General features: G+C 32.8%; 1 protein-coding gene and 1 pseudogene across 1 annotated transcript; one reads left to right on the plus strand and one right to left on the minus strand.

The window, feature by feature from the left end:
- Positions 1 to 1,813: 1,813 nt before the first annotated feature.
- On the minus strand, positions 1,814 to 13,800 carry LOC148606021 (uncharacterized). The gene is made up of 6 exons (XM_088546723.1): positions 13,665 to 13,800; positions 12,361 to 12,451; positions 11,261 to 11,383; positions 10,729 to 10,796; positions 2,639 to 2,796; positions 1,814 to 2,026 (listed from the first exon to the last, which is right to left on the minus strand). Exons 1-6 carry the CDS (start codon positions 13,768 to 13,770, stop codon positions 1,865 to 1,867), a joined length of 708 nt encoding a protein of 235 aa, XP_088402849.1. The 5' UTR covers positions 13,771 to 13,800; the 3' UTR covers positions 1,814 to 1,864.
- Positions 6,496 to 7,622, plus strand: LOC148606022 (uncharacterized; annotated as a pseudogene).
- Positions 13,801 to 15,106: the final 1,306 nt, after the last annotated feature.

The raw sequence follows: 15,106 nt of genomic DNA on the forward strand, positions 1-15,106 counted from the left end.
AATGACATTTATAGAAAATACATATTTAGTTACAATTGAAATAATAAAATGACGCAGTTATTAGACAATAATTGAACGATATAGTACATTGTACAATTCGATTAACTATTTGTACAACAAATGGACCCAACGTGTACAATGGTCTACCAATCGACAGCTGTTTGTGCATTGTTTAAAAGTATAACCCTTTACAATTCATTTATTCATCAATTTGAACTTTTGTTTAAAGTTCGTCAAAATGACATAGCTACAAGCTACAATATCATGTGCCACATTTTGACTATTGGTTTTCCTATGTTTTGAGTTCTTTTTTTAAACATATGCTGAGGCATTTTTAATAATAAATTGCCTGTCAAAGAGACAGTAATATTGCAGAAACATTGACAATATAGTGAGCCATAAAGGAGAGGGTCCAACAATATCACTTTATAATGATAGTTAATTCATTTATGGAAGGTAAGCGTCCTTTGCTTTTCTAGAACATACGCCCAGTTGCTCATAAAAATCAGGTCTAGGGTAGACTAAAAAGGAAAGGAAAAGTATGACACGTTGAACAAGTCAGTTTTCATGAAATATACTTAATCTATATTCAGCTTTTTAATTTCCGTTTTAACAAAGGACTTAGACCGTTTTGAACTGAGTTTTAGGTGTTTTTAATTGAGTAATATTTGTTTTCCACAGTGGTCATATTTTAAGTGGGGACGGATGTGATCACGCCAAAGTACTTTAACATCATGTAATTTTTTTGCCTCTGTATGTCTTGCTTCGTTTTTGCCTCTAATTGATTTTTTTCTGTTACTTCAGTATATAGGGACAACTCATTCGCTGTACCTGTGTATAGTTATGGGATCAGCTGCAGCCTGCCCTGTGGTATTATAATTTCCTCGTCGTTCATTGAAGACTAATGAGTGGCCTTGGGCTGCCATTTTCATTCCATAGGTGTTGTTGTCTCTTTGTTATATACACCATACCTATTCTCGTTATATAATAATGTTGGCTGATGGAATACGTTACTTGATACTGTGTTTTGAAAATCAATACATAGTTGTTGATATTTACAAGTAAGTCTATTGACACAGTTTTTCTTCAAAAATGAGATAACCTTGCTTTGTGCATTATATGTATACAGTAGTGAATATTATTTTCTTTGAATTCATTTCGTTTCTTGCTGTTAAAAATAAAAACAACAAAAAGGAGACCAACTATTTGTCTAAAGGTCCTGAACAAAATTGTAAATTTAACATTTTGATATTGAATCTAGATACATATTGCTTTAATTACAAAAAAAGAAAGAAGTACTTTTCGTGACATTAGCCTTAACCTATGCTCATTTCATGTTTATCATAGTTGCAAGTCCATAGAAGTAACTACGGTTCTCTAATACAAAATTTCCGCTAGAATCTTGGTTCCGTTGATTACTCATCAACCAAAAAGAAACTTATCATGAACTATAATTCATTTACAACGAGTATTGACAATTTTGATATTCAAGGGGTTGATAAAAGAAAAAAAAAACCAAAAAAAAACAAAAAATAAAAAAAACAAACAAAAAAACAAACAAAAAAACAAAAACAAAAAAACAACAAACAAACAAACAAGCAAACAAACAAAAAGTATTGAGAATGCTAATTGCTGACACACTGGCAAGATTTTTTGATTTCTAAATGGGCAAGTTGAATTTTCTTAATTTATGCAATTTTACAAGAATGAGTCTATTTTTTTCATTAATTTAGAAAAAAAGTTTAGAAAACGGTCGATTTTGGTCATTTGTGAACCCATCCTTTGTTTTAGTAAGGTAAAAATGGGAGAAAGGTTTTTACTATTACACATTTTAATACATGAAAGAAATATCCGGAGTTACATTTCATGCGGCCTTTGGTTTTGGTGGTCGCGGTGGTCCTGGTGTTACTTTTGTCTTTGGTGCTGCAGCAGAACCTCTAAAGCCTATATTAAAACCCTTTGGCGTAAGAAGTTTTGAAAGTGTTTTAGTATCCTTTTTCAAAATATCTTTTAGCCTTTTGCATATCTACAATATAAAATATGATGATAGCTTAAATAAAACGAAGAAAAGATAATCATTATGGTATCCTAATCTGAAATGCGTGTATTATTTAAACATGTAAATGCAAAAAGATGGTAGACTTTCCATAAGATTCCTTTTAAATATATTACTTGGTATGAATTTATCTGTAATATTTTGTTACAAATCGTTTACTGTCTTGCTCGATACAATCAGAGATACTATCCAGTTACATTATGTACCAGTGTTCTCGCTCTAGATGACTAACGTGGAAGTATCACTTGGTTGATGAACATTATTTTTATAGCCTAGTAAACCCAGCGGTCTAGAGCATAAAACTTTGGGCAGGCGGTGTTGCCATAGATGTGAGAGCAGAGAATTGGATCGAATCCTGCGTCGGGAACGACCAAATTTTGATCGCAATTTTCCTGTCTTGCATTGATTCCAGAGTTTGGAGTCTATACAAGTTTCAACCACTATGCAAGTTCTCCATTTGAATCGTAGATAATCTTACGATAAAATCTGCCACTCCATTTGAGAAAAGTTCTTTACATTGATCAATGTTATAACGAACTAGGTGCATTTCCAAACAAGCAAAATTCCTCTTGAAATGCTTACCTCTCCTCGGAGTCTCTTTTTCACTGCTTTAGAAATTCTTTTCCTAAAAAGATTTGCAACTGCGGAAATGATTTTCCCTATCAAACCCTTGCCTTTAAACTTCATCGACAGAGAACCAATTGAATCTTTACATTTCAGTACTTTGAATGTCTTCTTGTCTTAAAAATAATAAAATCTTACCATAAAAAAAGAAGAAAAATCACATATCCGTTCAAAATTATATGCATATGTATGGTAATATAATTACGTAACGATTTAGGGAATGTGATAATATCACATGTTAAAATGCAACAAAACCCAAAGGTACATGATATTTTTTAACCGGAACTGTTTTCTTTTTTTAAGGTATATTACTAGAGTCGTTCAGTAATAAATAGAATATAGAATCAGAAGTATGTCCTTAGTACCATAAGTAATACAAGGTATGAAGACATGTAATTGTATATTCAACTTGCGGTAAATTAAAAATTGTTTTATCTGCAATGTTTCTACTTTGATACAAGTCAAAGTGGCTAGGCCATAGAAGTCACTACGGTTCTCTACTACAATAGTTTAAACATATATATTAGCTACAATATCAGCAACGGGATTGGACATACGTTATACAATATTATCGAGGTCCTCTCCGGTATAAACAAAATGATTATAGTGGTATAATAATGACGACAATTTCATATATATATATAACTTCAGGATAACTGAATTGACGTCGTTATGGGTAACGTCGTTAAGACTTTTAAACTTAAAACTGTTAACCGAGACATCCGGAAAAATAACATCAATGATTACAAAAATCGAAACATTAACGGGAGCAGTAATGAATATGGGAAATTCACTGAAAAATCAAGGTAAGACATTTGAAAATTATCTGGAAAAATCAGGAGATTCTGTGAAAAAAACAATTGCCACTAATCTCAATCAAATTCAACAACCATTTCCGTTTTTAGAACTTGAGATAAAGGATACTACAGACACTGTGAAGTCAGCCTCATATCTTGACCTACAATTAGAAATCGATGGTAAGGGAAAACTATTGACCAAACTTTACGACAAACGTGATGACTTATCATTCAGAATTGTAAACTTTCCTTTCATCTGTGGCAACATCCCTTCGGCTCCTACGTATGGAGTGTATATCACAACTCATACGTTATGCCAGAGCTTGCCGAAACTACGCAGACTTTTTGTATCGCGCTAGAACTCTAACAAATAGGCTTCAGGAACAGGGTTATGTTGCTACAAGATTGAAGTCATCACTACAGAAGTTTTATGGTCGTCATCATGAACTCGTGGATCGTTATGATGTATCCATCAGCACCATGAAAACTGTTTAATTCAACGGGTCATAGTTCACCTTTCCTGGTTTGTCTACCCCGGACTTGACTTTTTATGAGCAACTCGGCGGGTGTTTCTAGAAAAGCAGAGGACGCTTACCCTACCGGTGCACCTGGTCCATGCTCCCAGTTTTTAGTGGAGTCCGAGTTGCTCATTTACTTTTGATACTTTGTATGTATGATTTTAGTTACTTTATGTTCTTTGTTGTGTATGTCTGTTTTCCATGTCTGGTGTTTGTCCCTGGATTACATTCTTTTGATTATTGCTATAACCTTGGTTCCTTTGATTACTCTTACAAGAAATGAACGATATTCAAATAAGTGTCGAAGCAACCCGACAAAAAGATCTCATGAATGATATATGATAAAGATCGTTGAATGAGAGGAAAATTGCTTACTACAATATGCTAAGATGTGATAAAATCTCTGACATATATTTAAGATGGCAATCAGTAGATAATCCGATTTTACCTGAAAAGTTCCTAATTAGAGAAATAAAAGGGGAACACCGTGAAGAAACGGAAATCCGGGGGAAACTAGCCCTTCAACGTCTTAATACAGAAATCTCGTTACTTCAAACAAGAAGAAATCGGTTCGAAGAAAAGTTTTTGTCAATAGACACAACAATCTTGGCCGAAATATCTGAAAGATGTAAAGGTAAAATAGAAGAAAAAATTCATGAAATGTGGAAACAAGACACAAAACGCGAGGAATAAAAATTAAAAGCAGTTTGGCAAAAACAGCAAGAATTTTTCAATAATTACGAAAATAATTATGGTGATCAATCTATTACGAAATTCAAATCCAAACGCCATACTAAATGGAAAAAAGACAACGGTATTCAAAGGAATTATAAAAATGACAATACCGCCCCGACCTCGCCCAGAGATACACAAAATATAAATGCTGGTACATATGCCGAGGTTGCCTCAAAATCATCACGAAAGACAAAAGACAACTCCGCACAGAGGAATACATCGCCCGAGAGACCAACTACTCAAAGCCGCAATCAATCCCCATCACAATATTATTATCAAAATAACGACGAATGGACAACTGTTGATAACATCAGAGGAAGACACGGAAGAGGTCGTGGAGGAATAGGAAATTCTAATCGCGGGAGTAGAGTTGGAACTCTTACAAAACGCGGTGGAAGTAACAGAGGTCGTGGAAGGGGGTCTAAACAACCTTTTGTAGAGAGAGGCCAGAATCTAAAACTTCCAGACCCGATTCCAACGGCAATTCAACTTCCGAACCGACAATAGACCCAAAGATTATAAATCTCTCACAAAGAACATTGAGTCAAAATGAAATAAATCTATTATCAAAGGGTTTTAAATTTGCTCCTGTTCCGTACACTAACGTTCAAGAATTAAAATCTGATATCAACAATTTTTGAAGATGCCTCCGTTTAAGGGAAGAATTCGGAAATAAGAAAGACGATGACAAATCTCTCGTAAGAAATAAATCAGATTACACTCCCAAACCGGGTAAAAATGAATATTTAGACTCTTACATTGAGACTATCTCAAAATTCCCTAATAATATACAGAAATGTAAAGAAAACTTATCCCGAAATGAACAAGAAGCGTTAAAAGATCTGAAAGCTGATAGCTCTATTATCATAAAAGAAGCAGATAAAGGAGGAACAATCATCATTATGGACACAGATTTTTATAAAAAAAAAGTGTTGGAACAACTAGATGATGCTGGATATTACGCAAAACTCACAAACAACCCAGAACACGAAACCAAAAGGAGAATAAAGAAATTAATAAAAGACTATGATCATTGTCTAACAAACAAAGAAATATCATACCTTTGTGACTTTAGTCCTAAGGAGAGTTATTTTTACGGACTCCCGAAAGTTCGTAAAAGTACAATAATACAAAACGCTGTGCATAATCAAAACAGTATGTACGTAGAAACGTTCCGTCCCGTCGATTTAAAATTAAGACCGATCGTAGCAGGGCCGGAATCATTAACCCAAAGACTTAGTCATTTTATTGATCTTATTCTGAAACTTCTATGTCCGTCCATTCCAAGTTATATCAATGACGATATGGAATATTTAAATCATATCCCTGCCACAGTCCCAGAAGAAACGATATTAACGAGCTTTGACGTTACAAGTTCGTACACAAATATTCCGCTTGATTTTGGTTTAACAGCCGTAAAATACTAGATCGAAGAAAAGCGGAATCAAATTAATAGTCGGTTTGACACAGACTTTGTCTTGGAAGCCATAAAAATAGTCCTGGAAGAAAATACATTTTTCTTCGATGGTAATAGATATAGGCAAACAAAAGGTACAGCCATGGGAACAAAAGTTGCACCCACCTACCCTACTTTAGTAATGGGAAATATGGAGCAACAGATGTATCAACAAGTTGCTGTTGAATATGACCAAAATTTTAGCAAATACGTAAATAAATACTGGAAAAGATATTTGGACGACTGCATAATATATTGGAGTAAATCAAGGGATGATTTAATAAAGTTTCACCAACTAATAAACTCACAATGGAAACCATTGACACTAAATTACCATTTTTGGACATTTTAATATTGAAAACAGGCAGTAAAATATCAACGGATATCTTTTACAAACCCACAGACACGCACCAATATTTAAATTTCCTATCGTGTCATCCATCCCACACAAAAAGAAATATACCTAATTGTATGGCCGGACGGATTTGCGCCAAAGTATCGGACAATACCATTCGGGAAATAAGATTAAACGAACTGAAAACAAACCTGACACAACAGTCATATCCAGAAGGTTAATCAAATGTGGAATAAATAAAGCAAAGCAATTAACATTTCAAGAATTACGACCCATCAAATTAAAGAAACTGATACAAAAGCAGTACCGTTCGTTAGTACACGCGATCCCAGGTTACCAAATGTATTTAATACAATCAAATCAAATCTTCTTTTACATCAAAGTGAATTGATGAAACAATTGGTACAGGAAGGGAATTTAATTTATAGTCGGAGACAACCGAAAAATCTTAAGCAGCATCTAAGCAGAGCTAGATTTGAATCTCAACAAAATGAATTTTCGATAAAATCATGTGGAGATTCTAGATGTGGTGTTTGCGAAAAAAAAAACTATATATATTTAGAAGTAGGCACAACAAAAACATTTAGAGATGGAAAACGTTTTAAAGTAAATGCAGATATGACTTGCAAGACGACAAATCTAATTTATTGCATCACATGTCCCGGTTGCCACGAAAATTATATCGGACAGGCAGGAAATAGTGAACGGACACGTGTTCATAAGGAACAAATAAAACATCGTGCATACAGGAATACACCAGTAAGTGCCCATCTGGATATATGTGGCAAAGGACACTTTAAAATTATGCCTTTTTTAATGTTACCGGGATGAAACTTATCGGAAAGAAATAGAGCGATACTTCATAAAAAATTTCAAGTCGAAATTAAATCCCGAGAATACAAAAACTTAATGTACAACAAACAATGCTGGAACGTAATAAACCTCCTTAACGACGTTACCCATAACGACGTCAATTCAGTTATCCTGAAGAGTCCCTACAGAAGGATGAAATCGATAGAACTATTATATTGTTTACTTATCTTACTACTAGTTTTATGAATATATTATCTACACATGTGAAATCTTTTTATACATATATTTATATATATTTTAACTACAACAAAAATCAGATAATTCCTTGACCATAATATAAATACAATATTTACAAAGTAACTGGAGACAGAGAAGAATTAATACATGAAAACATATACGCATTTGGATTTACAGTTAAATTTTTATCCCCAGCTAATATCAATTCAACACTGTATAGTGCTAGCCAAACGGTGATGTTGTACAACGTAGTCATCATTGTTACGCAGGTTATATTGTATTTCGTCACTTACTAAAGGGGTAATAGATCAATGATACTCTGGGCAATTTTATTACAGTACCTGTACCTACCGATTCGTGCAACAAAAATTGCGATCGGTCATCGATCACCGATCAGTTTTCGGTCAGTTATCAATCCGTCAAACCGATCCGTTGAACCGGTGATCGAATCACGTGACCACAGAGCGGTCACTGTATTTTAAGGTTTTTGTTGTTTTCATTGTCAATTTTACACATATGTACATAATGTAATAGATTTAAACATAAATTCATACTTTCATTTTACATTTCGATTATTTCAAACAGATCTAACGTCATTTTACACAACAAAACTACGATCAGATCGGTCACCGGTCATCGGTGATCGATCCGTCAGCGATCAATCAATCAACGGTCATCGATCCGTCAAATCGTTGCGCGGATCGGTTCATGGACTGTATGAATAGAATAGAAAAGGTTGGGGCGTCGATGTTTTCGCCTATCAACTAACCGTTCCCAACCGGTTTCAAAGTAAAGAGATTCCCCGCTGATAAACAGGGGCAAATCTGTTACCATCTTGTCATTATATATCTTTTACCTAAAATAATATCAGATTCTATCTTTGTACAACAATCCCAAACCTCACACGCATACGCCATCACAGGTCGAAGATACGTCAAATATATACGAGCCAGATCAACACATATTTCGGCTTCTTAAGCACGCACGATTTTCTACTAACAGACTGAGTGATATTAAGAACATGCTTGTGAAATTTACCATTGCTGTCAAAAGTGACGCCTAGATGCTTATGCATATTGTACTCTTTCATCTTTAAGAAATAAGCTGATACTGTTCTCATCTATACCATTATTAGTAGTAAGAAATGCTTTCGTCTTCTGAGAATTGAATTTCACCAAACATTTACGAGACCACAAATCTAAAGTTTCAAAATCAAAATTCAAAATATCTTCTATAGTGTGAGGATGTTGAAAGGAATATGAGAGGGATGTGTCATCTGCAAACAGCCTTGCAAAAGTTCGTCTGCTATATCATTGGCATATATTAGGAACAACAAGAGCCCTAAAACTTATCCCTGAGGAACTCCTGCATTGGTGTGTGAGTTGACGATCTAGAGTTTCCTATGAAACCACATTGATTTCTATTAATTAAATAACTCTCAAACCTCTGTGTAAGTTACCATGAAAGCCATAAGCTTTTAATTTAACTGAAAGTCCTGCATGCCACACCCTGTCAAAAGCCTTTGAAATGTCACAAAACGACTGCATTGTAACTTTATCGTCTAATGACATAACATTTCTTTGATAAATTTCTATCAGCTGGTTGAGTGACATGGTATAAAGCCAGATTTAAACTTATATAAGTTGTTTTTAAGTAAATAATCAAATACGTGCTTAAAAACGACTCTGTCAAATAATAACTTGTCAACAGATGATAACAATGATATTGGCCTATATTTTTTTACTTCTACAACAATTATATTATTATTAATCTCTACACTTAAAATGTGATAATGGCATTGCTTTTATCTCAAACCATGGCTTTGCTTTTTCAACAGGCTTTTTGGTTTTTGAGTTATTGTCTATACATTGAATGAAATGTGTTTTAAAGTATGTGGTTTATTGGAGTTACCGGAATATCCAAACGCAGGTTTAGTTCAAATAAATATTAATATTTCGATTAAATTCATTTAATCTTTTATTTGAAAACACCGTGCGTTCGTGCCAGTCCGTCCAGAAAGATATACTTTCTATTTTCTTTGAAATCGTAAAGTAAATCTTTGGCCTTATGTTAATTTTTATAGTATAATTTATTGTAGTGCAATATCAAGTACACTTAAAAAATATAATGGCGTACGTTTAATGGTTATTTTTCGTAAGCAGAGGATGCTTATCATACCGCTACACCTGGTCCAGGCTCCCAGCTTTTAGTGGAGTTCGAGTTGCTCATTAACTTTTGTTACTTTGTATGTATTATGTAGGTTATATTTATGTTCTTTGTTGTGTTTGTCTGTTTTCCATGTCTGGTCTTTGTCTCTGGATAACATTCTTTTGATTTCTGCTAAAATCTATGTTCCGTTGATTACTCCTTCATCTAATTTTGTCAATTTCAGATATTTGTTTACTATTGTCAAGTTATCTACTACGCGTACACATAATATTTAGTTATAAATGAATGATTTCGAAGTTTTTTTGTCGTCATCATGGACTCGTGGAATCGTTATGGTGTATATATCTGCGCCATGAAGACTAATTTATAAAACGTATAATAGTTTTCCTTTCCTCGTTCGTCTATCCCGGACTTGAATTTTTATGAGCAACTCGGCGGGTGTTTCTAGAAAAGCAGAGAACACTTAACCTATTAGTGCACCTGGTCCATGCTCCCAGTTTTTTAGTGGAGTCAGAGTTCCTCATTTGCTTTTGTTACTTTGTATGTATGATTTTAGTTACTTCATGTTCTTTGTTGTGTATGTCATGTCAACAATGCAAAATAATATACATATCTAGAGTAGTCGACTATGATATTTCTCGTTAAACCCTGAGCTACATTTATACAAAGAAATATCCAAGGCATATTAATCTGTACTTTTTCCCTTTGATCTTGTTGACTGATATAACCTTATTTATCGCACATGTAGGTTTCTTGGTCAGCGAATGTAAATAAATATGAAATGAATGAAACAGAAAAATGATTCATTTCGAATTTTAATTCTACAATGTCATTTGTAATATCTCAACTCGTCATAACACACTCAGCATGATATTACACATGGTACAGTCAGTCTCAAAATTTAAATTGAGTATTTTCTTTTTCTCTATATGTATACAAACCGATTATCTATATGATATTTCACAAACCTATGTCGAGATAGATGCTTATTCCTCTTGCACTTGCTGTCAATGTCCCTTCTCTCTTCTTGAAAAATCTATAAAATCGTGTTTAACTAATTTAATCGCAATACTGCAGTGTAGAACTTGTAGCATTCTATGCAAGTATGATTGTCCTAGTTTTAACTAAATGTTTACGATTTTGGAAAAAAAATTACTGAAATGATAATATTTTCATGGGTATGAATAACAAATGTATTAATAAACATCCAGTTTCAGTGTTCCACATTCCTATTTGTCGTTTTAGATAGTGAAATAAAAACAAAAGTATCACCTTTAGTTTTGGAAAACTAGTCTTCTTGTACATGGAATGTGAAATGACCATGAAAAAAATAACATTTGTTGAAATTATATTAAACATAAAATAGTTTTGACACAAAATTGATATTGCAACAATGAAAAATACTTAGCATACTAAGAGCATGTATTAAAACACTTAAAACCAGTAAGTAATGAGTTGGAACACTAAATACAATTAAAACCACAACTCGTTTAGACTTACATCTTTCTTTTCGTCTTCCATCTTGCTGATAAATCAACACCAAGATCAGTGATCTTGATCCGGTAAAACGTCTTGTAAGTTTTGATGGAAACTTTCGGAATTGTAAGTCCAGTAATTTTAATGCTGAGTGATAAAGTTAAAGTTAAAGTTTTATTTTGTGTCTAACTATTTCCAATACGTAACATTTCAGAAGAGTAATGTTCATAAATGAAAGAAACAAAAAAAAGAAGAGTTTTATAGTAACAGATAACATGATATTTCATTGTCATACGTTACAAGGTTTAGTCATCTCGATTCGTGGGTTATGATTTCTTTATTTGACAGCAATTTTATATGAAATTATAATTGAACTGTATATCAAATTTCGAAACTTTCAAATAGAGGTAAAATACAATTTCCGACAACATAAAAGGCCTTAATTTTTTAATTTTGATTAGTTTGGAAAATAAAATTTGAATGACATATTGTCTACAGTACTAACGAGCTTACCGTTCTTATAGCTGCTCAACACTCCAAATGTTATTTGAATAAAGTTTGTTAATTCGATTTTTATTTTATAGTTTTGTTTCTATATTTATTTGTGACGTGTTTTCCCAGTCTAGATGCTCCTCTCGGATAATATCTGTTCCTGTTCCAACCATGACCTTATTCCATGCTTAACATTTATCAACAAATTTATTTTAAGAGTTGCGCTAAAAGTTTCGCATTATGATTACGGTATATATTCTATTCACTGTCCACAATATTCTTCTTTTATTATTGTATTAGGTATTAGAACAGTTGGTAAACGGATACGATCAATGAACCGACAGCAATATATAAGACAGGTTTCTTAGGGCTCTGCAAAGTTCTTCATATTTGTTTTATTTGTAATAGAGAGTAATCAAGGAACCAAAATTCAAGCGGAAATCAAAAGAATGTAATCCAGGGACAAAAGACATGGAAAACAGACATTCACAACAATAAACATAAAGTAACTAAAATCATACATACAAAGTAACACAAGTAAATGAATAACTCGGACTCCACTAACAAAATAATTTTGTAAAATACATAATTTGTGAAATATATACTAAGATATTATTATTACAATGACTTACTTTGATACGACAACTCCTTTCAAGTTTAAATCAGGTATTTTCAAAAGTGGTTTGAGATCTTTTCCGACAAGTTGACTTACATACTTTATGGCTGAATGAAAGATGTTATTAAAAATATTAAATTAACTATCAGATATCACTTATCTCTAAATAACCTTTTCAATTTTGAAATTAGATCTGTCAAAAAGAAATGATCTTCATAAATACCCCATCATTCACAAAATGTAACTAAATATTTTGATTTTAAACTTCAGATGTTTATGCATTGAAAATTGTTCATATATTCAAATTCATATGTAGTTTAATTTGGTATTTGTATGGTGCTCGCTTTTTCTATTTTATTTCAGTTTTTTATGGTATTTTAACTTATTTCTTTTGTGAATTATTTTAGGTTTGAGGTTTGTGTTTTGTTCGCTGAATCTATTGATCGTGTTTATATTTGGTTTTCATTTAAAATTGACGAAAGTTTTTATGGTGTTTGATTTTTGTATCATTTATGGTTGATGATTTATGTTTCTGTTGTAATGATTTTGATTCAACTTTATATATAATCCTTAAAGTGCAATCAATTTGAATTTATTTTGAAATGTAATCGACTGTGAATGATTCAAAGAATGCAATTACAAAATTCCAAACACACACTAGGAAATTATCAAAAAGGCGCAGATCATTTTCTTTTAGAGGACAGCCTGGGAATCTGTTAAAAACATCTGAGCAGAAACTATACTTAGAAGTTCATTTAAAATAATCAGTGTTTAGCAATAGAGTAAATTGATTCCAATCTATTTGAAAATCTTCCCTCCACGCTATTCCAATTTCTATGTTACATTTCTAGATAGTATTCAAATGAAAGCTCATGATATTCAGTCGAGAAAAGTAATTAAAAGCCACCATTAATATTTTTCCATATAGTGAAGCCCTGTTCGAATGTTAGAGATGAAACAAGATCAACATTTTGACACAATTTACTGTTAGAGATGGAAGCAGACTTTGACAATACTACAAAAACTCATTTCCCAATAATAAAATATAAAGGAAAGGATCAAAGATATAAAAAGAAAACAAACAAACAACACAAAACAAACACAAACAAAAACAAAAATAGAAAAAAAAACTAAAAAAAAAAAAAAAACAAAAAACAAAAAAAAAAACAAAAACAGAACAAAACAAAACAAAACAACTTGGTCATATATGAATAGTTGATTTTAAAAATTAAGCATAAGCATTTCATTCAAAAAAAAATAAATTGATTGATTGCCTTGAAATAATCAAAGTCTGATTTTTTTATGAGAAAGTTGATTTACCTTTATCTATTTGATCCTTTGTTAAGCCAACATTAAGTTGTCCAGACGTGTCAGGTACGGTCAGTACAACACAAAACACAAACAAGAAATATTTACTGAGAAACATGGTTTACTAAACCGTGGTGCCTGTAAATAAAAACTGATGAAGGGACCAACTTGAAGACCTAATATACAAAATAATAAAAAAACACATCTGTTACAGATTTAAAGGTTAAGGATAATATGGGTTTTCACTGGAAAAAATCTTTTCATATACACATTGAATGAATTTCCGAATTTATACATAAACTTTATTTGGCACGTTAATCAAACATTTGATTATGTTTTTCCACCTGTGAGTAAGCCGCATAATCAATAAGGAGACAAATTCTCTTGATGGAAATGGCTACAATATTCTTACGTTTGTACGGACAGGACTTAAAATACGGCTACAAATCTACTTATTAGGTCACTTTCATCAGCATGTACTCTACGGGTAGCAATAATTAAGCAAAAATAAATCACCTTTGCAGGCCAATAACCACAAAAACCCGCTTGTACAGTATAAAGGCCATGCTATACAGGATATGACAAAAATTACAGGGCATAGGTATTACATATTACGAATGAGCGAAGCTGATTCCGGTGCACTGTACCATATTGCATAAAGGGGTGGTATCTAGCACAGAGTGTATCAGGTGGACAAATCTTTGAAATAGGGAGTACAACCTCAGTGTAGGAAAATGAACAAACATACCGAAATTTCTGTCACTATTCGGTATCCGAGAGTAGAAACCATGATCAAAAGAAAAAGAGACATGTTTGAGAACTCATTAACTAACAATGACAAAGACTAAGAAAAGCAAAAAATAAAAATGCATACAGAAACAAGCCACGTAAGTAATGTCAGGTGCCCGGAAAACTTTTTTATCTTGTAAGACGACACAAGGGCTGCTTATGTCCAGTAAAGGGGCAGATATACATATGTAGTTCATTAGTCATTCTTTTTAAAAACAAAGTCATGAAAAAAAACGTATGAACTGTGAAATGATATTTACATATGCTAGCACTGCTGGATGCCAAGAAGGTGGAAATTAGTCGTCCTGATTGTCGTAGAGTTGTGTTTAGAATTGTCCTTATAAAGGTATATGGTAAAAAGCAAGACAAGCATTGATCTTTGGGAAAGACAGGGTGTACATTATCACTACCAAGGGTTGTCCGGAGAAAAGTAAAACACAACGGAAATTAGATCACTAGGCTACCTTGCGTTCTTGTGACAAACAAGGAAATTGTTAACATATATTATGATATCATTTTAAAATACACATAGAAGCTTACAGGCAGACAAAACTGAATGGACAAAACAGATTGTCCACTTTCTACAGAAACATTTGTTAGACAGTATAGTATTAATGATTTAGTTCGCGAAAAAGAAACAAGTTGATATGCAGTAACTTATTAAA

The sequence above is a fragment of the Perna viridis genome, chromosome 9 (assembly GCF_037379345.1).
Source record: "Perna viridis isolate PV_CMFRI_1.1 ecotype Kerala chromosome 9, ASM3737934v1, whole genome shotgun sequence".
Taxonomy (NCBI): domain Eukaryota; kingdom Metazoa; phylum Mollusca; class Bivalvia; order Mytilida; family Mytilidae; genus Perna; species Perna viridis.